The sequence below is a fragment of the Callionymus lyra genome, chromosome 2 (assembly GCF_982586985.1).
Source record: "Callionymus lyra chromosome 2, fCalLyr1.hap1.1, whole genome shotgun sequence".
NCBI classification, from domain to species: Eukaryota; Metazoa; Chordata; class Actinopteri; order Syngnathiformes; family Callionymidae; genus Callionymus; species Callionymus lyra.
In genome coordinates, this window is record NC_141819.1 from 37,816,287 (window position 1) to 37,843,464 (window position 27,178).

Genomic DNA, 27,178 nt, shown 5'->3' on the forward strand with positions numbered 1-27,178 from the left:
TTTAACTGGATGGAAGCGTTTTCAGGTGAAAGCGACAGTGAAACAAATCCAAACCAGAAAGTGTCTTCTCAGTGCTACATATTTACAGTGGTTTTTAAAAGGCTTGAGCTAAATCATTTAAGAGCACAGAGCACGTGACCCGGCTTACGATCCAGATCCACTGTACTACGAGCGACCCACACAAAGAAAGGAAGCCCCCGTCGAGCGCCGCTCACCTGTCCAGATGAAAAGCAGCAATCTCAGCATTGTGCCGCTCAAAATCAGAGAAGTAGAAGAAGTCTGGAGGCGTCTCCTGGTCCCGGGTCTGCCTGCAGAGACAAACATCAGCAGTTAATCATCTGTGAACCTGCAGTCAGCCAGGGTAACTCACAAGAACTCTAAACATTGAAGCAAATGTTTTATTTTGTCATTCAATTTAAATGCGCATGATATATATTTATCAGAAATAGGCAAAGCGTTGCCTGGGGGCCTTATGCGGCCCTTTCTTTGCATTTATGTTGTCAACATGAGGTCCGAAGCACAAGCTTTAATGTTTTAAATCTGTTATATCTTATTTTCAATTCTTATTTACTATTTCGTTTTCTCCTCATTTGTCCTTAAGTAATTATTGTCCCTTGTCTCCAAAAAGTGATTTTATATAACATTCAAATTTAACGTTTCCTTTGAATGTTCTTGTACTTTAAGTGTATTCTTACCCTTATTCAAACTGTTTTTTTGTCCTTTCGTTTCCAACACAACAGTCACTGTATGTCAGAGATCTGAAAGGTCATTTCTTGTTGAGACTGAGTCGGTCTTTGCCTCAAGTAATCGTTAACTTTCAATTGTTAATTGTCCATGTTAGATCATTAAATGAAGGGTTACTTTTTTCCCTGGAACACTTTTTAATATGTAATTTTTGCCATATAAAGAGAACCAGATTCATATTGTACTTTGCAAGGCTCCGGCAAAGTAATACTACTGTGCCTGGTGGAGTAATACTATGGGGCCTATGGGTATTACAAAAGAGCCTGGAAGGGTAATACTAGGGAGCCTGGCGGGGTAATACTACAAAGCCTAGCAGAGGAATACTATGGGGCCTGGCGGGGTAATACTACAGAGCCTGGAAGGGTAATACAATGGAGCCTAGCAGAGTTTACTACAGAGCTACCTGGAGTTATACTACAGAGTCCTGTGGTGCAGCTTTGTGACAGATGTTTGAGCGCTGTGTACCAGATAATACCGTCTAGGGGTCAGTACAATCGGAACTAATACAGTAAGCGCAATAGATTGCAAAAGCAACTGTTGATTTTTAAGAACATTTTACGAGTTTAAGTGCAACTTTTCGGTATATATCGCTTAAAATACACTGTGTATTTCAATGCTTTGATACAAAAATAAAAGTTCAGTCGAAAACATTTTTCCTCAATAAATTCCTTATTCTCTCTTTTATTTGAAATATCCAACTATTAAAGATTAACGATTGATCTATAAAAGTTTGTAGCCTCAGGGCTACGTTTGACCCGGACCACAGATGGAGTCTCTGGGACGTTAAAAGAAGGAGCCGCTCCAGCCCGGTAGTATCAAAGTTGTTACTGCAGCACTTTGAGTGTCAAGGACGTCCATCTATGAAAGCAGCCTCTCTAATCATGTTCTGCCGAGTCACAAACTTCCTCCACTGTTGTCGGTGGGAACAAATTCCTCTCCTGCTCTGATCCTTTCCAAAAAAAATTGCTTCCAACACACATTTCTGCCTTAAAGCTGGCATGGAAGCCAAAAGTAGCTTTTAACAGCTTAAATGTCAGAGCTGATTGAACATGGGCCGGACCAGGGCAGGACTGCCGAGGTGAAAAAAATCCCAAACCTAAAAGGTGAATAGAAGACTCTGAGATATTTCTCCTTCTATGTGAGCCAGCTTTTCTTTAATTGATAACAGAAAATAGTTTCCAGTGAGTGTTTGGGGCCTCTCCTTTTTTATTTCTGCCTCCGAGAGGATGAGAAGAATGGAAAACTATCTTGGCAACTTTCTCCGAATTCTCCCTCTGGATTCATTTCTCTGTTTATCGCTGTGAAATCCTCCATCTCACCTCCACTTCCCTCGTGAGAAACTCCAGACTTTTTCTTTTTTTTTCTTCCTCTTCTGCACTCGACTGGCTCGTTCTCCCTCCACAGCTGTGTCTGACAAGCACCGTCATTAGCTAACCTAATATAGAGCCTGAATCATCAGATGAAATTCCTTTCTTCTTTTCCCTCATCCCTCTGTCTCTCGCTAGAACCTCGGACGCCAGTTTTCATGTTTCAGAGTTTCCGATGTAGACATTCAGAATGTCACAATGACCCAGTTTTCACATGTTTTCTCTCGCTCTCCTGCCTCCGTGTCCATGTTGAGGCTGCGAGCTGTCACTAGATTGTATCTTTCTATGGATCTCCTCGCCTCAGGGGCACGAGCATCACGCCTCATCAGGAGGAAATACTGCGAGACTCAGGTCATTTTACATGATGTTGTAAGTCATCCAAGAGTGACAAAGGTTGAACAGGTTCTATTATCAGATGTTACAGGGTTAGTCACGACAGTGTGTTTTTGTTTTGACGCACACACAGGTGTCATTGTTGACTGCATCTTAAATATCAGGAAGTGGTCACGAACAAACACTTGCGCCTTTGTCGCTTTTGTTTCGACAACTTCCTCAAGAGCAACTGATCACCCATCGGATTTTGGATTTCATAAGTGATAGTAGAATCAGTGTGGAGTGATGTGTATCTGTCTCTGCAATCATAAGTAAGTAATTATTTGTAAATCGCTTTTCTCAGACTAAGGTCACAAAGCGCTTTAACAATCAACACTTCAAATATATACAGTACTTTAAAAGGTCAAGACAACATAAGACAAACACAGCAGCCCCAAGAAAATCTGGAAAAAGCACTAATAAAAATGTCTTAAGATGTTTCTTAAAGGAGTCAGTAGATCATCAAACACAAAGAGAGAGGAAGATCGTGGAGCAACAGCCTGGAAGGATTTCTCTCCTCTGGTCCTGAACCGTGTTCAGGAACCATCAGTAGATTCTGATCCACAGACCTCAGAGCCCGAGCTGGGGTGTAAGGCTGGATCAGATCACTGATGGAAGGAGGAGTCTGACCATGAATAGATCTGAAAGTAAGAACCAGAATTTTAAAATGGATCCTGAAAGAAACTGGCAGCCAGTGAAGAGTTTTAAGGATCGGAGAAATGTGAGTTCTTCTACTTGAGCGGGTCAGAATTCTCTCTGCAGAGTATTGTATTTTACTGCAGGTGACACAGCTTCTTCTTGTTTAGGTTAGAATAGGATCGTGGGTCTATTTTTAGAGTAAGATTAATCGCATTATCTTTTAAACACAGAATAAATAATGTGTAAAATGACATATTACACGTCTTATATATTTCTCACCACTGTCCCAACGTTAAACGTTGACAGCAGAGACTTATTTTCTAATCAGAAGTGGGTCGACACAGCAGTTTCAATTTGAGCTTTGATGTGTTTTTCTGGGACTCTGTCTCTCAGGGTCACCAGAGCTTAGCTGAGCGGGCGGACAAATTGTTTGATTACAAACTGTCAACAGGATTTTTCACACAGTTCAACCTTAAAGACCATTTCTTTTTTGTCTGAGGAGCTCAAATGATTTGACGCAACATTAGTGCTAGTGGCGACACTATCCGCCGAGGAGAAAAATCCAACGATTGTGTAGTGAAGATGATGAGGAAGAGCGTTTATATAAATGTCTGACATGATCCCAACATTTCACCAGCACCTTGTAGGCGCTGCAGCGTCGTCCCGGAGATTCCTAGAAGGATAAGCAAACATAGTCGTGGAGTGATTCCCCGCCGTGCAGCATACCTCACATGCTCCCACGACATTTCTGTGTCCATACGTGGAGAAACAGCACAATAAGCTGCTTTATTCACGCTGCTATTCTGGAGCTCCCATATGCACCGGAACACATCTCAGCCGCATGTGATGGTTGCACATGTTTTGTGTCGCGGCTTATCTAACACGGATATGGATGATGGTATAATTGAGCTGGATGTTTTTGAGAATTCCTCTGCCTGCACCCGGGCCCGGAGATGCGACTGCTGTGATGTGAATGCGAGCCAGGAAGCGCGGAGGCAGGATAATTACTGTGATCCACGTCCAATTCAGATGTCGATGAGGTTATTTGGAGCATAGAATGACAGCCCCACTAAATCCCCACTGACCCACGCGACCGAGATGAGAGGGGGGAAAAAAACAAAAATGGAAGTCAGCATGTCGGCGGCAAGCGAGGGTAAAGTACAGTTCACCTCTCCTCCCTCTCCTCCCTCTCCTCCCTCTCCTCGCTCTCCTCTGACCTGACAAACATGCAGTGGTTCGACACCTGTGTTTCGAAATATTCGCCGCCGTCATGTGACCTACTTTTGACACATTACAGTGAACCAACGACACGTAATAAAGTCTATAAATGTTTTAACATGAGAGATTTGCTGGCTTGCTCAAGAGCTGAAGAGAATCTTTATCGTTCCGATCTCACCTATAGGTGGAAAAACATGGGTCTCACCGATCTGAGCATGCTCAGTGTAAGGCTGGCTTTTGCTGTAAACACATAGTTGACGCTGGGTGGCCGGACAGATTCTTGGCTGTACTTCAGGTGTGAGAGGCCTCCGCAGCCTGCAGGTCAGCGGACTGACGACAGAACACAGAGTCGCACACAGCAGCAACTGAACATCTAAGCAAGTATTTAAGTCTCGTTTTGAGGAACGACTGTCTGATGAAATTACATTTGACTAACATTCTTCTTTTTTTTCTTGTTTTTGGAAACTTAAGAGAAAATGTTTCTTAGGCGATTGGCAGAATTTTTAAGTATAAAACCATAAATTACAATCAGAGACTTTTCTGCACTCGACAGGTAAATCTATAGTTCGGTGTTTGGGTAACATGAGTACATTTTTACTTAAATCAAGACATAAACATTTGCTATCATTTCAGTTGTTTCACTGTAACGCCCTGCATTTGAAAAATATACATATATGTATTTCGATGCGACACATAGGTTGCATCAATAATATCTGTATCTTAGCTTAAACTAGGGGTGTAAAAAATTTCGAGACACCCACATATTACGCCCCTTCCTCCTCCTCTCAAAATACTGCGTCAATATTCAAAGAAAACCAATTTTATATTTACAATTAACATTCAAATATTCACAGCACTTCTTTATTTTCATGTTGCAAATAAACCTCCGGCCGCTAGATCATGTCTTATGTCACAAGTAAAGAAACACCTAAATCCAGTTTGATCCCGGTGATGACTGAGAACAAGGGGATACAGTCGACTCCAGCAGCTTTTAAAGCTGATGTTTGGACATATTTAGGTTTCAAAACAAAAAAAAAGCAGTTAAGACTTCAACAAGAGTCATGTGGTCTGTAAATTCTGCAACACCAGAGTGAACTATTCGGACAATACTACAAATATATACTTTTTCCTTTAGTGTCACCATTTTATCGTTATACGTATCATATCGCCAGATTCATACCACTACACACTTTCCATATAAAATCAAGCCCTGTATTTATTCCAAAGGACTACTTCCACACAGCAAAGCATCTCTAGCTCACCTTAGCATCTCTCGGTTGGTGATAAAGAAACACTTTCGTAAAACAACCTCCAAAAAAGAGAGTGTCTGAACTCCTTCTCTGACAAACACTGAAGCACTCAGGATAAGTGACTGGAGATATTAACTTTCAATTCAATCAACTTTTCACCCTATTTGTCAGCGTCACAAAGTACGACGGCCTGGCATTTATCTACTTTCAAAGTCACACCGGCTATCGATCACGGCGAGTCCGCCGCTACTGTGTGGTCGCCCCGGCGAGGACGGGAAAAAAAAAAAATGCTGTAAAATATGAAAGGACAAGGGCATCTTCTAGCCCCAGCAGGTTTCCACCAAAGGGCTGACTCCACACACTTGTCACACATCATCCGTCAAACTTTACTTCACCCTGTACGCAAACACTGTATCACAGCGCGCTACGCCGTGGTTTTATGAAAACCTCAGGAGGGGAGTGTCGAGCTCTGAGCTGTAAATGCATGAGAGGGTAAGACAGCGAATCCCAACCAGGGCTCAGAGAAACGGGAAAAGGATCTTCAGCGTCCCCTGATGAGAAGGTACAATGAGAGGAGGCGGCACAGTGTTTTTATCTCAAGCAGACGCCTGTGAAAACTGACCTTTGCACAATTGTTAAAATGACAAAAAAAAGGAAAAAAACAGCAAACAAGGCGAGCATACCTGCGCCTACAGTACTTTCTCCCTGTTTACGGGTTCGATCACTCCACCGTAATTCCATGTCTGGGATGGGTGGTGGCGCTCTAATGGGCAGGTGTGACATGCTATTTGGTGTGAGTAAGTGCTGTGTACACTCCGGGAAATGACATTTGGTTTGTGCGCAACAGAAATACATAAATAAAAAGCAAATGTGAAGAAAAAAATTGCGAGAAGAAGCAAGAGGAAAGCCTTTAAAGAAAACGAGATGGAAGGATAGAATAAAGTGGAAAAAGAAGGTAGAGAGAGAGAGAGAAAAAGCCTAGGGGCAGAAAGAAAAAAACTACTGAAGTGCTATTTTCATTCCATGTGTAGAGGTAGTGGCGGGCAGGAAAGAAAATAGATGATGAAAAATGGAACGCAAATTAAATGAAAGATGAATTAATAATGAGAAGAAAAATGAAATGAAGACTTAAAAGAAGATCTGGATGCTTCGTGCGAGAGGCTCCTCTTGGACTTGACATCATTACATCGGATTTAGATTTCAGCGAACGCTAATCACAAAAGATTCCTAATTTATTTATTTTTCAATTCAAGAATCTTAGAGCTTGTGTCACGATGTACACCCTTGTAACCTAAGAATGTTGTGACGCTGCACAGAACCTCTTCTATTGTTCTGCCCTCGCTTCAAACTAATGGTGAGCAAACACATGCTCCTTCACTACCAAAGACAAACGAAAGTAGCTCCATATTGTCAACCATAGGCTATTCTAGACCTACAGAATGGATTCTAATGATTTATTATACACTTCAAAAATGAAATCTGTTATTTAATGTTAACGATGTCCACATGTCATAGACAGCACCAGGCAGGAAGTAGGAAAGAATCAAGTTCAAAATCTTATGTTATCTTATGTTATATCGACATCTATGGGTCACGATATCAACAAGAAAATCAATCTACTTCGATTATCCAGCCGCCCATTAAAAATGACTTGGCAGGTACATTTGACACCTTGCTTCATAGAATAAAGTTCAGTTCAATGTTTAGTCTAAGGGGCATTAAAGAATCCATTAGATATCACCTACATTGAACCAAACATTTGCACAATAACATTTTTACTCCACACTCATATAATCTAGTGTAAGAAGGGGGGAAACAAGAGTGCATTGCTTAACATTTTTTACACATTTTTTTCACATCTCTGCTGATTATTTCAGTCACGCCTGGACAAGCTGAGCTAAAGGGTACGGTTGGGCTTTAGCTTACTTGCATCTTAAAGGAATGTCAATATGGGAAGACGGTTAAAACTATGATTTAAGAAAATGTTAAACCTTTTCCATGAGCCCTACCTTACACAACTAGACTCTACCTGCTTTTGGTTGTGTTTCCACCAGACCAGTACAACGAAGCAGGCACTATTTTCTGTACCCGCTCCACTCCAAGCGAGCCGAGCCAGTACTAAAAAGCTGACGTCGACCGAATGCTGGCCACTGATTGGTCAGAGAACATTACCAAAGAGTCATAAGGAGATTTCAAACACTGCAAGCAGGAGTGCGATATGTTGGTCCAAAAAGTGTTTCCGTGGTCTGTGGACGAGGTCCAGACATTTTGCGTCTGGTAAGTACAACACTGCCTCCGAGGTTCCATTACATCGACATCCTCCCTCTTACATTTAACAGTTCATTATCCTTGTAAAACTATCCAAGCTTCCCGTTCACCATTCATAATCACTCAGTTCCAAACTTGTGTAAATAAAAAAAAAGCAAATAAAATGAATTATGCAATGAGATGGTTTTTCAAAGGAAACACCATGGGTTCAGCTTCTGTCTCCTCGGGGCCAAAACATGGAAATACAGCCATCCTGAATATATATTAAAGAGCCAACGCCTTCAGAACACAACACAATTTCCCCTCCATATCTGGAGCCACTTCAAAGAGAAGCGGAGCAGAATAGACATAAATGAAAATCACTGAGCAAAACAGCGCTATTAGAGGTTTAACGCGTGGCAAGACACCATGAAGAACTGGGAGAGGAGCAGACGGGGGGGGGGGGCATGTTTAACTAGATTGTTATTGAGACATTTCCAGATGGTAACAACATACTAGAGGGCAGAATAACAAACACACATGTCGTTAGTTTTAGTCTGCATAGATCTGCCGGGCAATTACTTATATGAATCGTGTATGAAGAGAGACACGCACAACAAATGAACTGTTCTGCACAGCTGGCCTCAGTCGCTGACAAACCGAACAAACACACCAAGACCATCTCAACAGATACACTTTGAGATAAAGACTCTTCGTACTCACTTTCCCTTAGACTAGGACACATTACAACATATTTAAATATATTGTAGCAAGCTGCACACAACCATAGAACTAAGTATGAGGCACTTATTATCACACCCACCTTACGTATGGTGCCAACAGAACAGTAAACTCCCATGATGCCTTTCTACACACGGCTCTATTAGAGACGACCAATTTGTCGCTACAATACTGTATTTAAATACTACTATGTTGCTATGTCAAAAGTGATTGACGGCTGTGATTGGTCGGCTGGGAGGCAAAGCATTATGGAAGCTGTTCGGGACGTTACAGAGAGGGTTGTTGAGAGTGAAAGCAACGTATATGCAATATTTAGTTAGCGAGTTGAATCTCTCATGGAACGTACAGTAGTGTCAAAACACTGTTTAAGTGTTTGATAGCAATATGTCAATCAAACTCTATCTGCTCTGACCACGCCCTTCTCCGTTTTATTTTTGAGGGGGGTACATTATGAAGGGTGGGTGGGTGCTTTGAATTTAAAATAAGGGTTGCTCATGATTTCCCGAAGAACATATAACCCATATAATATGTGATATAAACAGGCTCACAGCACCACAAAAATATTGATACTATGGGTATCTGGCAATTCGTATGCCAGAATCCTATGTATCACGATACAGGGGCAACAATACTATATGTTACAATATATTCTGATACCGTAGTAACAATGATATATTTGTAGTATTGTCCAAGTACTTGACTCTGGTGTTGCAGAATTTACAGACCACATGACTCTTAACAAAGTTGTAACTACTTAAAAAAAAAATTGAAAGTTTTAAAACCAAAATATGTCCAAACATCAGCTTTGAAAGCTACTGGAGTCGACTGTATCCTCTCATCCTCAGTCATTGATGGGATCTCGAGGGATTTCATAGTTCCTTTAGCTCCCGAGGATATAATGACTGCTGCCATCTAGCAGACAGCGGTTTAATTGCAACACAAAAATGACCAAATGCTGTGAATATTTGCATGCTAATTGTAAATAAGAAATCAATAATATCGTGTATACATATTTTCTTACACCCCTTATATGTACATGGTAACATTGTTTTTAGATGAATTCAGGAATTATTTGATTTGTGCCCCACAGACAGAAGGTTTATCTACCAAAAATCGTCGTCAACTTCCACAGAGGGATGACAACATTCAATTTCCCCTTATTCAAAAGAGATCTGCATCATTTCATTCAGGTCAGCAGTTCATTTTCATCATAAATCAAAGCTCTGAGTCTGACGTCTGGTTCCTAAACAAGAGTTAAATCATTTCATCAGAGTTAAAAGCATTAAACGGCACCAACAGTTTGTGAGAACCAGCCCGAGGACAGTCGGTATTATCAGTATTGGAATCACATTAGACGTGCTTGGAGCAGAGGAAACATGGGGGAGATAAAAGAGATTACTGTAAAAGACTAGTAATCTCACATTGCTCACTGGCACTAAGAGAGAGGAGGAGAGGGTGCCAAGAAGATCTTAAACTAACTCTGTTGCTGTTGGACATCTGCCTGCTTGACTTTAACATTTATTTATTTGATTTCTGTCGGTGCTGCTTCTGAAGGAGTGCTACTTCCATAGCTTTGTAGCTGCTACATCTGAAGGGAAGCTAAGTAGAAAAAAAGTGTATGGTTGCTAAGCATTAAGCTACAGAAAACACAGTTTGACTTCATTGACCAATGTTAAGTGTTAAGATCTTCCTCTCTCTTTGCACTTGATGGATCTACTGACTCCTTTAAGAAACATCTTAAGAAGTTTCTATTTGTTCAGGCTTTTCCTTGATTTTCTGGAACTCCTGTTGTGTTATCAGTTTTATCTTGATCTTTAAAGTATATACTTTATTGAGTATTGTTTTTATTGTTTGAGCGCTTTATGACCCTGGTCTGGAAAAGCGCTATATAAATAAAAAATACTTACTTACTTACATTTAAGTCTCTATCTGAGGATTGTTGCTAAGCATTTTTCGCGCCCCCGATTATGACCACATCCCAGAGAGTCGGTACACATTTCTGTGAGCTAGCTCGTGCTTTATTTGCCAGCATCATCTCTGTGGTTTTAACTGGTGGTTTCAAAAAAAGTGAATTGATTGAGGGAATTCTATGAAACACAACTCCGCGTATTCTGGAGGGTTGCTCTCGCCTAATCTCATTTCAAAAGCAGAGGTGGATTACACATGTGTGCGACTCACTGAGTGGGAAGGAGAGATGATGAATTTTCTCCGTATGGCACAAAAGATGCTCCTTAATCTTTGCCATTCATTTGGCATTCTAGCGAATCCCATCAATGACGCACCGCCGCCGTCAGTCAACACGCACGAGCCTGCACCTGACCAAGAAATCACTTTATGTTGCACAGTAACCAGGTTTACATTCAATAAACTGAACCTCTATGACCACAACAATGATACATTTGGTCTCTTTGTGCTTAAATTGACCAAGAAATGGACAATTCTAAACATAATCTGCAGTATCTCATCTCTACATAAAATTGTTTTCTTTTTATTATAGCTGGATAATAAAACTATAACAAATAACTTCTTAAGGGATCTTTTCTTCCCCTGTATTAACATCATTTCTTCAGGATTCAACTATTAAAAAAGGAGCGGATCAATTTTTGATTCCATTTAAATAACAAATATAACTTCACACAAATTAAACAAAATTAAATATAAGAAACCATGTAAAGCTTGATTTAATATTGAATTTGAATTCCTGTTTTTTCAGTTCAGCTTTTTGAAATTATATGTGAAAGGACTATTTGAAAAGCTTCTTCTTTTTCTTTTGTTCCTCTCATCAGAGAAATTAAATGTGAATTGTGCATGAATTAATGTGGTCTCACTTGAACTTAAACTACATTAATTGGAAAGAAAATTTGTGTTTCTGGAAGCAGAAAGACTAGAAGCCATGTACACAAGCCATGTACACACCTTGAAATGTACTACATTAAACACAATATTTCCAGCCGGGTTTAACACATATGCATATACAAGGATTCTCTTTAATTATATTCCAGTGTTAAATAAATAAGAGACGAGTTCTTAACAGAACAGGGTGTGGTTTTTGTTTTAAATTTTCTTTTCTTTGATATCTTACAACCAATAACAATGAATCTAAACCAAGATAATCCATGGTACAGTAACACTTTACAATTAATAAATATTCATTTACACATTTTACATTAAGTTGAGTTGCAGCTTTTCTTAACCATAACTATAATAATTCCGGTCTTGCCACGGCTGAGAAATGTATCCCTCATGCCTGATTCTAGCCTAAACGTCCACTGTACACGACAAACAATGGAAGTGCAGGTAAATCCATCATCATATTCAATTATCCGTATCTGCGATTGACTTCTTTGGGGGCTCGTAAAAATAGCCTCACCGCTCAGTAGCAGGAATCACGACTGGATGATTAGGGGACAAGCTTTGGCCAAGACTGATTGCCGTGGCCTTTCCCGAGCTATTCTGGCTCTGCTGAGTGTGTGCCTTCCACTCAACATTGATCTATCGACCCACAGTCCACTAAAACCTCGCTCTGACCAAAAGGTGAATCTCATTTCTGAACACACACACACACACAAGTTTAAGATGGCCGGCACGCAGAGAGACACAGACAAACAAGCGTGTTGATTTCTGATGACAAGATTGATGTCCTCTCTTTGAATTCTCCTTGCATTAACAAAAGGCCGCCTCCAGTGTGTGTGTGTGTGTGTGTGTGTGTGTGTGTGTGTGTGTGTGTGTGTGTGTCTGTGTGTGTGTCACTGAACAGACTTTGTGACAGCGTTCCATTCAATGTCTTGTAATTGGATGTGAAAAGCTGTCTGGAGACACACATCTGGTCAGGTGAGAAAATAACCCTTCTACTTTTTTATCAGAACTTCCTGCCAAAGGCCAAAACCCTTGTTAGTTCAGTCATTTCCTTTAATATATCAATGAACCTCATTAGTTGTCTTCCTCGTCTTCTTTATGTTTTTCTCCTGCATGTGTCCAAATCATCAAGGTCTGGCCTCCTCAACTCTGTCTCCGATCTACTCATGATGTACTGAATGTTCTGCCACAGATAATGATAATGACACAAAAGTGGATTTGGTATTCCCATTTTTGCATTAAAAAACAAACAAAAAAACGAATTTATTTTTAAATATGTCAAATCAGTTCATTCTCTGTCCCTTTCATAAGTAAGTCCCTCAGGACTTTCTCATATGTGGGGTTAAAGACAAACTCAACTGCTCAGCTTATCTTTCAGCAGTTGTACTTTTTTTTGTAGTATTGCAACACGAATAAACGTTAATATAAACTTATTGGACCATTAGGCATTAGTGTGGTTTAGCTTGAAAACAAAACATTTTGTTAAAATTTGCTTTTGTATTTCATATTGCACATTGTATAAATGTCAGTGCCCAATAAATAATTTTATAAACTTGTAATTAAATTAAGCTTTGAAGTATTTGAAGCCATTTCCTTGCCTTGATTTTTGTTAGGTAAGTCCACAGTAATAGCCATGAATTGAAAGGTACCAATAATTTCTATAAATAGATCATATAGTGTTTTCACACACACCTGATTTTCAGTTTTGACCATGCGTTTTAATTTTTGTGCCTCCCTATACTCAAGACCATTAAATAAAAATAACAACGGGTTTGAACATAAAAAAAATTCATTAATGTTTATTCCCCTAAAAACACTTGACACTAGGAACTTGTATTGGCAAGTATCTTCTGTATATTTGTAGTATTGTTGAGTACTTGACTCTGGTGTTGTAGAATTTACAGACCACATGACTCTTGATGAAGTCGTAACTGCTTTCATTTGTTTTGAAACAAAATAATGTCCAAATATCAGCTTGAAAGCTGCTGGAGTCGACTGTATCCTCTTGTCCTCAGTCATTTCATAGTTCCTTGTATAGTGGAGGACTTAAAGACTGCTGCCATCTAGCAGCTTTTTGTTTAAATAATAATAATAAATTAATTAAATGATCATATTGTATACCCACTCTATGGAAATATAAATCTTAAATAAATTATTTAAAAAGTACAGTTTTACAGTGCTTTTAAATACTAATACAGTATCATGAAGAAAGGATTGCGATATATAGATATATCAATATTTTCTCACACGCCTACTTGACCCTGTCCTGTGAAGCAACATTTGCGCTTCATCCCCAATAACTTTTACAGTGAAAATAAAAACCACACAAAACACCTCAAGTCACGGTATTCAAGTCCTTCAACTAGTTTTAAGTTGATGTGTCATCACAAGTTATTTTAGTACAAAAATGTTAAGGTACCCAAAACTACCTCGAGCTGCTTCAAAGAAATTCTAATAATTACTCCCTTTTCAGTCTTGTGAAGCGACTATTATTGCAGAAGCTGAGATTTGCACACTTCAGCCTTGACCCCGTGTAAAGATTCTCACGACTCAGCGCCCAGTAATCTCTTTCTCCTATAGTGAGCAGTTCTGCAGCAACAAAAGCGTGAGTCCCCAGCCTGCACGTAAGTGAATGCAGAGCAGCTCTCTTACAGCTCTGTCATGGCTGATCTGACTCTGGCTTTATGTCTGCAGCCGGAGGCGCCGAGCAGCAGTGGGACGCTTCTTTTCCAGCTCTGTATTTATAGAGCACACGTGTCCGACCACAGGGCCTCACTTCTCTTGGCCAGGTACCGTTCTCCAGAGCAAATAGTACACAACCTCAAGTTGTGTTGGCAGACAGCAGATAAGAAAAGCAGTATTATTATGAAGTCAACCACAGCTATAAAAGCAACACTACCTCACATTTTCAAATGACCATTTTCAATAATGACTGGTTTTCAACAGTCATGACGAGCAGTGTGTAATGGCATGAATCTGGCGACACCGTACAGATCAGGATACGTAGCGATATGTTATTATAATGTAGGAACAAGGATATATTTGTATTATTGTTGGAGTGCTTGACTCTGGTGTTGGAGAATCCGATCTCGTTGGATTTAATTGATCCTTAAGCTGTGGACGATGTAATGACTGCTGCCACTAGTGGCTGGAAATGTAATCGCAACACAAAAATGAATGTTTGAATGTTTATTGTAAACACAAAATAGTAAGGTGATGTTAAATATCGTCCAAAAAAGTATTGGTTTTTATTTTTATTGATTTTCATGTAATAGAACTATCTAACGCACACGGTGGCGCATTGGTCAGTGGATCACCTCAGCGCCAGGATTTTGCCGGTTTGCTTCCAGGTCGGGAGGGAGCCAACTTGTGTTCTTGTTTGATCTCCCCTTTTGCCGGGGGTTTACTCCTGGCACTTATGTTTTCATCCCACAGTCCAAAAACATACAGAGGTTGATTGGGAGCTGTGTGTCCTGCGACAGACCAGTCCAGGGTGTCCACCGCCTATCGCCTGAAGAAACTGGGATTAGGCTTCAGCGCCCTGCGACCCCCTCAAGGGGTAAAGCTGCACAGAAAATTAATGAATAAATGAAGAATTATCTAGCCGTTAATTTGACGCTGCTTTTCACGATATAACTAGACGAGTGTCATTTGACCACCAAAACGTTCCGAGAGATTTGCCGTGAGATAAAAATAAATAAATAACATAATAAATATAATATAAAGACACGATTTAGATCTCGTTTTGTAAAAAAAATAAAAAATAAAGTACATCATTTTATGACATTGCAGGTACACCTTTCACACACAAGGGGGCGAGAAACACTATAATTAAAAACTGCATATAGGGACTTTTTTTTTAAGTCAAATGTGTGTGTTTGCTCTGCTGACTAACATATCTATTAACTCTAATACTTGTTCAATTGTTCAAAAACAAAATATCCATCATATTATTCAGCATCATGTGCACCTGCTCATTTATCCATTATTGACTGTAATTTACTGTTTACATCCTGGTGCTTATATAATATATGACCCCGTAATGAACCATTTACGCTGCTAATCCATCTACTTATCCATCTGAATATCTGTGCATTGGTTAGTCTTTTCATCATGTACCGCCGAGGAAAGGTCTTGTTAGTTAAATGCTAATGATGGGAAATGAGCTGGCGATGATATCGAAACACTTTTTCATAAGCAGCAGATCAATGACCGACCACAGCATAATCAATGAAGCCTTTTTATCACCAGTAACAGGACATGAAACATGGTCTGAAATCATTTGCAGAGAACAGGATACACTCGCTCTACCAACATCTCCTCGCCCGCCTCCATCTTACTGGCCGCTCACAACATGGAAGCAAAGGTGTCGCCTCGTCTCCCATTATTCATAGCCTCTGTGTCCTTGTCCGCCTTTCTTCCTGTTCCTCAATCCTCTCGTCAAACCTCTCGCGACGTGCACTGGATTTATTAGGGCCCTACATCCTGACGAGCTCGAGGAGGGATGAAAATGAGTGTTTTCCAAAAGCAGGGGGAGAGGAAAGTGCTTCATTTCCTCGGTCCAGCTGAGCAAAGGATAGAAACCAAATCAATCGTCGGGGAGGACAACACATGCTTTTCTTCTGACGTCTGAGGGCAAGACTTTTAATCTTGACCGTAAAAAAAAAAGTGGCCACTTCGACATAACATTCGTAAAAATTGAACGATTTCAATCACGGACCGACAGCTTTGAAAAATGTCAAAACAATTTTCAAAAGTACACTCGGTTCATACATTTGTAAGAGCGAACAGAGAAGGTGGACTTCACTTTTCATGACTTGTGCTTTGACTTATTAAACATTTAAAATAGTCTCCGACAAGTTACAAGTTATTCCTTTGTTTAAATAGTTTCTATACTGGGTGAGAGAGCACCTGGGACGAAATTCAATCATCGGAAACTGTCATTTTTATGATTAAAAAGTGAAACACTCTCAAGATTTATTGTCTTAAAAGAACCACAAATCAGGTACACGACTGTAGTTATTGACGTGTAATCAGAATTTTTTTTTTGTGAGTGCAAGACATTTCCCGTATGAGTCAGATATCCAGCCTTGTGACTAAGAAAGAGAAGATGTGGTTCTAGAATCATATTTAATTAGTTTATTTACATCTAGATAATTGACGTCAATAGATAAGAAAGACGGGAAAATGTATTCATCGTGATCTATAATTAATTTATTGAATTAATGTCATTGTTGATCTAAAAATAAAAATAACCAGAAAAGCCCTCAACCTACTAAAGAACAAATACAATGTACTAAATTGTCAGATCTAAATATTTACATATATATAGCAGTAAAGATGGACATATAACATTTAATCAATGGTTTTAAAGAAAATGAAAAAGAAAAAATATGACTAAAGTTAATTAATTGCAATTACTTAATTTGACAATTTGACAATCCTACTTTTTGTATTGCAATTTAAGCACAACAAGTGAAACACAAAAATTGATTTTACAAAAGGAAACTTGCAAACAAAAGCAGTAAAGTTAGAGAAAAAACTAATAGATTTATGAGTTTGAAAAAAATAAAGAACAAATTAAAATTCATCGCAACTAATCGCATAAGTTGACAACCAAACTTTTGAATATTCAAACACAAGGACAACAAGACCAACATAAAACAATTGATTAAACAAAAAGGCAATTCCACACAGAAGCGGTAAAGTTAGAGATAACAATTTTGATCCTTGAGTTTGAAAAACATAAAGCACAAATAATGAGTGAAGTTAATTAATCGCAATATTTTGATAGCCCTATTTGTAAGTATTCCAAAACAACATATTTTTAAACAGTTAACTCAATGTTAGAAATGAGATTAATTTTTAAAATAAATAAATTGATGAATTAATTTCTTATTAATCGTATTACTTGAAACCCCTGAATTAATTAACAATTCAATAGTAACAGGAGTTGATATCAGTTATTTATGTCCATTCTCCAACCATGGTTCAATTTCTCACCATCGCTTTTGTGTTGTTGCACTTTTCGGGCATATTTTTTCACCCTGAAAATGAAACTCAAAACCATTTTCACTCGCGACTTTTCTTTCTCTGGAAACTACAGCAGAACCCCCCCCCGGAGCTGTTTCTTAACACACTGTTTGTCATCATATTGCCTCACACTGCAAAACACACAAGGTTGAGCAAACAAGTGCAGAGGTTGCCAGGCATGACAAGTCACCCAATTGCCATGCCAGGTCTACCTATAAAAGATTAAGGCGACGGAGGGAAGAAGTAAACAAAAACGCACAAAATGTGGATGTTGCTAAGAGAGCAGAGAAGAGAGACACACACACACACACACACACACAAACACACCCTGAGGATGCAGCGATGAGTCAGAGTGATTAAGTGAATGTACATGTATAGGTAGGAATTAGCATTTTATGCTGGGAGGGGGGTTCAGTGTAACTGGGTTTTAATAAAACACACAACATCGTCCATCTCGCTGCATGTAGCAACACAAAGTCGTCGGCCTCCTCTGAGCCCGACAAGCACTTCCAACGCTGACGGACGAGAGAGATCACAGCTACAGGCTGCTGAGAACAAAGCAGAACATCGTCCAGTCCAGCGCCAACCGAATCCCAGAAGAATGTCGGTATCGTGCCGCTCTTTGTGTCTTATCACGCGGCTCCTCAATGGCAGCAACTAATAGAATTATGAGGACGGAGTGAAAGGAGAAGAGAAAGGCGGCGAAAGTTAAAGGGATTTTTCCTGAGGACGGCTGAAGCCATGACAATGTCTCGGGGGCGACGACGTCTGACGCGAGAATGAACTCACGAGGAAGAGGTTCATCGAAAGGGAGGCGGCGAGGGATGGCGGCGGGGATGTTGGCCAAACAGACTTTAGTTGAGACAAACAAGGTCAAACCACGTCAGCGCACGGATCGATGAGGGGATCTTGAGGTGAACTTTAGACTGTTGTCGAGTGGGAACTGAAGCTTCAACTCACAAAGAGATCATTGTATATTTAGCATCAGAGCAACACTGTCTTCTCACTGGCACCACAATTCACACGGACGAAAGCCTCGGGCTTCGTTTTGGATTCTGGAAGTGTTGTGGCCACTTTGTTGTCGTTACTTTGTCGAGGACGAGAAGTTTAGAAAGGTGATGTTTGGACATATTTTGGTTTCATAAAACATATCAAAGCAGTTAAGACTTCATCAAGAGTCATTCTTCAACACCAGAGTCAAGTACTCGACAATACTACAAATATATCCTTGTTACTACAGTGTCACAATATATTGCATCCTTGCCCCTGTATTGTGATACTTATCGTATCAGCAGACTCTTGATAATACACACCCCTAATGATTACTTATTATTTGTGATATTGTCATTAACAGTATTAACTTTTTTTATAAAAAAAAAAAAAAGAAATAGATATCATGGATAAAACCAAACGTCTTGACATAAGTAACAAGTAAGTTATTCATTTTTATTTGTAAAGCTCCTTTCACAGACCAGAGTCACATGTGAAGAGTCACACACTACTGTTACTTCAGTGAAAATACCTTCCTTTTTTCAACATGAAACACTTTATTTAAGTGTATGGATAATTGCTCACACCCTTATCTTTCAGACAGTGTAGTGTTTCTTTTTCTGGCCTGGTCACAAATACGTCGGGGACCAGTTCTGGTCCAAGACTCGGGTCTTAAAATGTAGGGTTTAGTTTAAAGACAATACTTGAAATAGCTAAATCGGAACAAGTTAAGGAGGCCTCAAGAAGAAGATTTTTAATGTCTGCAGAAATATACTGAATAAAGTGAATAAACAACAATAAAAAAAATTGACAAAAACTACTAGAACAGGCTTCCAGGGAATGAATTATATTGACAGTTAACTAAGACCTTGATAGCTCATGTGCAAAAGACAAGAAGATGGCGGCAACCAACATTTCGTCTTTAATCCAAGGCCTGTTTCTTGTGTTTGATTGGATCTTATTCTATTATTTCTCGTCTTCTTGGGTTCCAAGAGGAGCGATGATTGTGTCCTGCTTACATGTCGATGCCATCACTGAGACCCGGAACAAAGTCATCCTTTTTTCTGCTTCTTGTCTTTCATGTCGGATACATTAGTGACAGGAGAGTAATCAAAGCTACCATTAACGTCCGGCCATTTCCTCTGCCCTGGTCATACGGGCCCACAGGGCAGCGTTGGCTTCTGACAAACCAAGGAGGAGGAAGAAGAGGAGGAGGAGGAGGAGGTGGAGGAGGTGGAGGAGGAGGCCGGGGGGATCTTAACCACTCAGCTAATGGATTTTCCTCGTTTCCTGTGGTTTTGGACTTGAAAGATAGAAAATCTGATGCAAAAAGCTGCGATTTGTTAAGTTAGTTGACTCGGACAAAAAGGGGAATTTTAGATATGAGCTGGATCGTGGAAATATTCTACTTTTAGAAATCATACCCACGCACACACACACACACACACAAGTGTCATGATCAGATGTTCTTTCTAAGTTGTTTTTTTAACAGTGAAAATCAATCAGACTGCCAAAATAAAACAGTGTTTATTCCCCGAGATAAGATTTAAAGAACATGAAGCAAGTCAATACTTTTAAAATTTTCCTCAAGGTTTTTTAGTAAATAATTCACATGTGCAGTCAAAGATAATTCATATATATTTAATCCCACTCATCTCATGTCTTGCCCAGTGGTAATCCCTGTACAATACAAGGATTATTTATTATTCAAGATAAAGATTTCACAAGACTCAAACTTATATTTTCCATCACTGTAGAGTCTGATGTTTCACACTGAAAACTACATGATGAAATATACTAATAATGATGTACAATGTGTGTAGTAACACAATTTTCCTCAGAAATACTTTGCTTGTATATCGCAACATTTATTTAACAATACTGTATCGATATTCAGGACATGGTATTTATTTGTTGTTTACAATTCAAGTTATTGGCAGTTGTTTTGTTATTTTATATAAACTTCTGGTCGCTAGATGGCAGCAGTTATAATGTCCTGAAGGAACAATGAAATCCCTCAAGGTCCCGGCAATGACTGAGGACGAGAGGATACAGTCGCCTCCAGCAACTTGGATCTGCTTGTCAAGCCACCAACACTCAAAAATTCTGATTTATAAAACACTAGAAGTACATGTAGAAATCGTAACATCTACTGATTCCAAGTGTTGATGTTTAGAACCCAAAACCCTAGTACAACAGATAGAGCCTTCCTCAATGCAAAATAACCCCCACATTAGAACGTGCTAATCCACTTACTTTCTGGCTGCCACTATAAAGCTATTAAATCCAGGGTCAGAAAGGTTGTTGCCGGCTCTTTACAAACATTTTCATCAAGTAAAAAAGTAGTTAGCTCTAGTTCACAAATATTAGTATTGAAAGATTTACACTCTAGCAAAGATTTCATCCAGCACTTCTGGAACAAAGGCTGAGCTGAATTTTGGGATTTCTTAAGAGCATATTCTCAGGCAGATAATGGACAAAATTATGATCACAATTTTTTTTGATTGATAACAAAATCCTGATTGTTAATACGTTTATTATGATAAAACAGTTTGTGGTCTTAGGTCTGTATTTATATTTCTCTGGAGGAAAACAATATGTTGACAACTTTAGGTGCAAAATTAAAAAAAAATTGAATACAACCTTGTGATTAGAAATGAAGAATCCAAAAATGCATTTACAAAGGCAACTTTCACTGTATCTGAGTTTGGTTCTTTCTTACGGAGCCCCAAAAGAGACATGCCAGTTAAAAGAAAAATACCTCAAGGAGTTAAAAAAAGATCTTAAAAAAATTACTTCCGGGGATCAAGTAAAACCTCAACTTGAGATCTTGTCATTTTTGGCCGCTGAGAGACACCATAGATTGTATTAAGAAATGAAATCTCACTTTGACGATGCAGGATGACTTGCACTCAAGAGCAACTCCCAAGAAGAAATATCACAAATGAAACACAAAGTCGGAAACAACTTCTTGCAGATTAGTCCATTTAAAGTGTGTCAAACAGTTCTTAGATCTACTCTCAAGAACTGATCATATTTCCTTGTACTTTAGGCCAAGCTCGAAGTAAAAGTCAATGAGCCGTTCTATGGCAAACAGTCAACACATTAAAACCCAGACGGAAAAAAACACTTGTTTTTCTAGTGGTAACTTTCGTGATAAAAAAAAATTCACTTGTGATTTCAGGCCATTTAACGAGGTGTAAACCAGTTGGTGGCCCCCTAGTGGTCGGCTGACTACCGGTTGAACCAGTGCTTCTGATTTAATTCTGGATAGATCTAATAAAGTGTCCAGCATGAGCTGATCAAAGTCTTTCCCTTGATACGATCCCTCCATGTGCATCACAGTCAGGTCCAACTCACCTGTAGAACCTCCCTTCATTCTCATCAGCGTAGAACACAAAGAACGCGGCAGAAACGAAGAGAGAAAAATGAAGATGAAACATTCATACATCTGCAAGCAACGTCAACTCCAGTTGAAGTGGCTCGTTCTGCTGCGTGCTGTCTGCTTTTGTGCAACGTCTCACTCTCTCCGAATCACATTAGATCTGTTCCTGGAAAGTCCTTGATCAAAGCAACACTAGGGGAGTCATTCATGTGCGAGTGGAGGCTTCAAAATCATTCTATGCTAGACAGATTTCTTTGCTGCAGCAGGGGATTAGGGAATGCAAAGTGCTCTCGGCACCGAACCAACAACTTCTATCTTCGTCTGCTTTTGTGACTAAAAATTAGCCGCTTTGCTCCCACACAGGCACAACACACCCAACGGTGCGTTCACTGACCTTGTAATTATGACAAAAAGTGGAATATTTCACAACTTGTGAGTGATTCTGAAACTTTGCTATAAAAGAAATATGACAGTAAATTGAAAGAGCTTGAAATCGTTTTCTTTTTACAAGCTATTGCATTAATAATAGTCATGAAATTGAATAACTAAACTCTTTTCTTTTAGGAGAAATAAACGGCAACATAAAGGTTACAGTTACAGGAATAAATTCATAAAAACTGAGTCAGAGAGTCTCATACTAAATCCAATTGAAACTCAGAAATGATTGTGCAATTACATCGTCTAAGGGTCCAAATCATACAGCGTTGAATGTTGGAAAAAGATGAAATAGTTTAACTAGTTATGCTATAAAACATGGCTTACTAAGCAAATTACAAAAAAAAGTTTGGTTAGCTGTCAGAAACATATCAACAAGATCATACAGTTGGACTTTGACCTCACCAGGGCCACACTAATGCAGTCAGTTTCCAAGATAACTGAATACATTGATGGCATTGAAGGTTTTAATTTATGTTACAACTTAACAAAAAACTTAATAAAGTATTCCACGCCATTCTCTGAGAATATATTTACTTCAAACCACCTTGAAGCATGTAACAACATCCAATCAAATGCTGTCATGTCGAGGAATGATTGACAGGAAAGTGAACTATGCTGTGATTTTCATCCAATAAAATAGACATTTTATCTGAAACGCACCAAAAATGATAACCGTAAAAAAAAAAGGTTATTTTTTTTGTATGCTTAGACAAAGGCAAGAACATGTGATGTCCTTGGTGGTAAAAGAAGTTGCCTCTAAAATCTCAGGGCTATCACGCACGGAAGACAAGAAGAGACAAGGGTTGCATCTCCACGGTTCCGTCCTTGAAAGCCCCTGAGCAACAGAGAGGGTCTTCGGTGTCTCTGATGGTTTGTTTAACAGCAGAGGAAAGCACAAACTGACAAGTGAGCACCAGAGAAAGACACAGAAAAGTAGGTTAGAAGGGACGAAGGGATTGAAAGTGAACAATAACAACTGCAGAAGGTCACAAATCAAACATTTTTGGGGTTGCATTTTGACCTGGACGACAGAAAGAAGGAGCCGTGGATGAGAGTGGCCGTGAACTGGGCCTGTGGTGTCCTGAATCTCAGGGCTGCGTTTGGTAAATTGGTGGGTGGGGAACATGGCTGTTGATAAGCAGATAGAAAACAGGGCCAAGTGCCTATAAATACACTATAAATACACATAATGAAACCTTGGAGCCATGAGACGAAGGGAGGGAAGGGAGGAAAGCTGGAGGCACGGAGTGAAAAATATGCAATGGAACTATGCAGGAAGCGGAAGAGGGTCAAAAATAAACTTGTCCCGAAAAACCAACAGCAAGAATACGTATAAAAGGAGGGTTGTATTTGAAACGGAGCAACAAATAGAACACTGAGTCACAACGACAGAGAGATGGACACAAAAGTGGCCTTGTTAAGTGTTTATAAGCAGCGTCTGCTGCTTTCATGGGCAGAAGAAAACAAGTTTTGTAGCTTAGGAACAATTAGAGACGGATTCAGATTTTCCAGGGATGAGAGGGCAGAAGGGAAAGAATAAGGGAGGAGCAGGGCGATTTTCTCTCGACTGGATCTCTTATATTAAAAAAAAAACAAGGCTTTCAATCCTGCTTAAGCCGTAGAATGAGAGGTGTGGCTCAAGAAAACCTAAGTATTGGTATAAAGAGAAGGAATGGGGGGGTTGAAAAGATACAAGGGTATGCTGTGGGTGGAATTCTCGATTTGACGCAGACATGAGAATGAGGAAGAGGAACGTGCAACACAAAAGAAAATAGAACAAAGAATGATACTTGTGGCTGAATTAGTGTCACAAAGAAAAATAGGCATGTTGACACTGAGGAAAAAAGACCAAATTTACTCAAAAAAAAATAAAATCGATTTCTTAATTCATCCCTTTACTAAAAAAAGTGTTTTACTTCTGTCTTTAAAAGGGTATTTTCCGAAAGTTGAAACGATTCATTAATATTTAATATGAAATGATCATTTACTTTCAATGTAAACAAGCAGTTCTCGATCATCAATTGACTCTTCCTGCTAATGTATAAGCCTGGTCTCATCCTCAAAGAGAGCAAAAATGAAAACCGACACTAATATCTGTTCTTTACAACTACAATTGAGAGTCCCCTTCTATAAAACAAGATTTCACTGTGAAAGTAAGCCACAAATATGTACTGAAGATGCAAAGGAATAGGCAATAATATGTGAGGTGAACCCAGAAGGCACCGATTCAGCCCCGAATAAAGAATAAAGAGAAATAAACACAACGTTTAATGGAACAAAACTGACATTGTTATCTTAGTCCCAACTATAACATAAAACCACAAGCCGTAGGTAGTGACGGAAAAACCGACATTGCCGACGGCTGAAATAGGTTTTCATTGAAGGGTGGCATCTGGATCAGCTGCGAGAGAGGAGTCAGTCAAGGTGGCTTGGGCATTCGATTAGGAAGCCTCCGGGGCGAGGTGTCCAATTGGACATAGACCGCAGAGGTGACCCAGGGCACGCTGGAGATACGATGTCTCTCGGGCGGGAATGAAGCGCCTGCTAAAGCTGTGCTTCTTGTTGTTTTAGTCAGAGTCTCTAACTATGGTTTGGTGAAGGAGCCGCACGAGCAGCCAAGTGTCCATCAGCAATTCATTTCCTCCAGTCATTGGATTCCCCACGACGCGGAACAAGACACCACATCATAGACTTACCAAGACTTTCTTCTGCAGCCAGACCAAGGAAAGGAACTTATGATTGACGGACTGTGATTGACATATGTAAATTTCATTTAAGGAAATAATTGAAGCTGACACTGTTTACATTTCCATATTCAAGATAAAGTTAAACATTCAATACTCCCTCGCCCCCTTTTCCATTACGGCGAGTGGAAAAAAAAAGAGAGCGAGAGCTCAATAAAACTGCTTTTAATGTATCTTAAAAATGCTGCTGAAGGAAGCGCAGGGTTCTGAGCGACTAATAAATGAAGAGCGCACGCCGGACTCCAAGTTATTCCAAGGAATATTTTATATGACGGATTAAAAGTGAACACAAAGATCAGTGTCAGGAGCGGCGATAATAACTTTAAATGATGAGACAGCCCCCCCCCTCAACAGAAGTCAGCCTGATTTGGCTCCAAAGCTCATATTTGAATAAGCACTGGACAAACATGCCATACGCTCACCTCCGCTCACGCCCCCCCGCCTCCTCCCTGAGTTAACTGAGCACACAGCATCACAGTTGGAGTCTTGCAGCACACTAATCCCTGCCATTTTGCCAAGCTGCTTTCTCCTCGCCGGCCAAACAATGCTGAAGTCACATTTCCTCCCTCGATCTCTCTCTCTGCTATTTTTGCAAACAACAACAAACCATAATCCGGTGGTGAGCCGGGCCATATGGTCTTTTCTTGATCCTGTCTTTATCCACGGCCCTGTGACATGAATAATCTTCACAGATAGAACACAAACCCTGCGGAGAGCGGTGACACTAAATTCATCTACTTTCATGTTTTTAATGACATTTAAAATCACATTTAATGGAGGCGCTGCGGTCATTTTTTGAGGAAAACTTTTCCAACAAATAAATCTTGCTCTGCCGGTCAAAAGTTTAGCTTTTGTGTCTCAGATTAACCACCAACATATTCTTTGTTCTTGGTTATTATCTGTATTCAGTGTATCAGGACTGCTTATGTACATAAGTATGATATATAATATATAATATATAATATAAATGTCAACTTTTTGTCTTAATTTTTTTCATACTTTATTTAATGAGTGTTTTCTCTGTGTAATAAATGAAATTGCTCTGGTTGAGTCACAGTGATAAAGGTTACAGTGAGGACAGAGAAGTGTTAACATTTGTGTTGGGTTTTTTCTACCACAAAGCAATTATTCCTTCCCCCCAAAGGAGATTATGCTATTTGCTATATTTCTGGCCGTCTGTCTCTTAATAAAAATAAAAATAAAAAGTTTTTTAGCAATATAAATGAATAAATTCCAGGATACTTTCAGTTCCTGTTTTGGATTACAAATGTTTAGGTAAGGCCATTCAATTGTATGGCTTTTATGTGTTCCTTCTTGCAAGAACAACAGCTGTTAAGAGCAAAAACTGAAACTGTATAAAACCCAATTTACAATTAAATCACAAACATATAGGAACCTTTTGTTAAATCAAATGTGTCAATTTTTGTTACTTCATTTCTTATAGTCAAAATCTGATCAAAAGGACTTTTATGGCATTTATTTATGTCGCACAATTACTTGTGTTTATAATTAAATGTATTACTTTATTGACATTAAAGTTTATTGGAAGGAATGAAGAGTCTCAAAGCTTATTACATGATTGTTATTACTTATTACATTTTCTATTATTCTTACCACTGGACTTGAACCAATGGGCTTCTCTGTTTTTCATAACGTCCGCCCCTCAACCATCAAGTTTAGTTTTAATTAGATTTTGAATCAACGTCTAATTGGAACTTTCTTTTTCTTCTCACGTGACTTGTCAGGTTTATTGTCGGAACCGTCAGGTGTGCAGAAGTCTGAACCTAAAAGTTCCGTGTGTCGACTATTAAAGCAATAAATGGACAAACTTAACAGCTAAGTTAAGAGCGACCAGAGTCTCCATCACTTTAAGAACTTAAGGTCAAACCGATTGGAAACTTAGGCAAACCTTGAAAGTGTCTTTGACTGCAGACACAAAAACCATCAGGCGTTAAGAAGCGGCTCAAGCGAGGACGCCGCAGGATCATAAGGGTCACATTCAACATTTTTGCAGGGGTTTCAAACAATGTGGATTTAAAATAAAAATAAAAAAACTAAGTCTAATACTCTATATGGCTTCGTTCAAACAAACCAATTTAATGGAGAAATGATTTTTCTGTGTTAAAGAATTTAAGTGAATCATTTCTTAAACAA

The 27,178-nt window shown here is 39.3% G+C and overlaps 1 protein-coding gene across 1 annotated transcript in view; it reads right to left on the reverse strand.

Annotated features, from left to right (window-relative positions):
* Positions 1–27,178, reverse strand: part of fam20cb (FAM20C golgi associated secretory pathway kinase b) — a 63,745-nt gene that overhangs the window by 11,784 nt on the left and 24,783 nt on the right. The window contains exon 4 of the mRNA XM_087785016.1: positions 216–308. Coding sequence (XP_087641142.1) covers positions 216–308 — 93 coding nt within the window. The remainder of the gene's footprint in view (positions 1–215; positions 309–27,178) is intronic.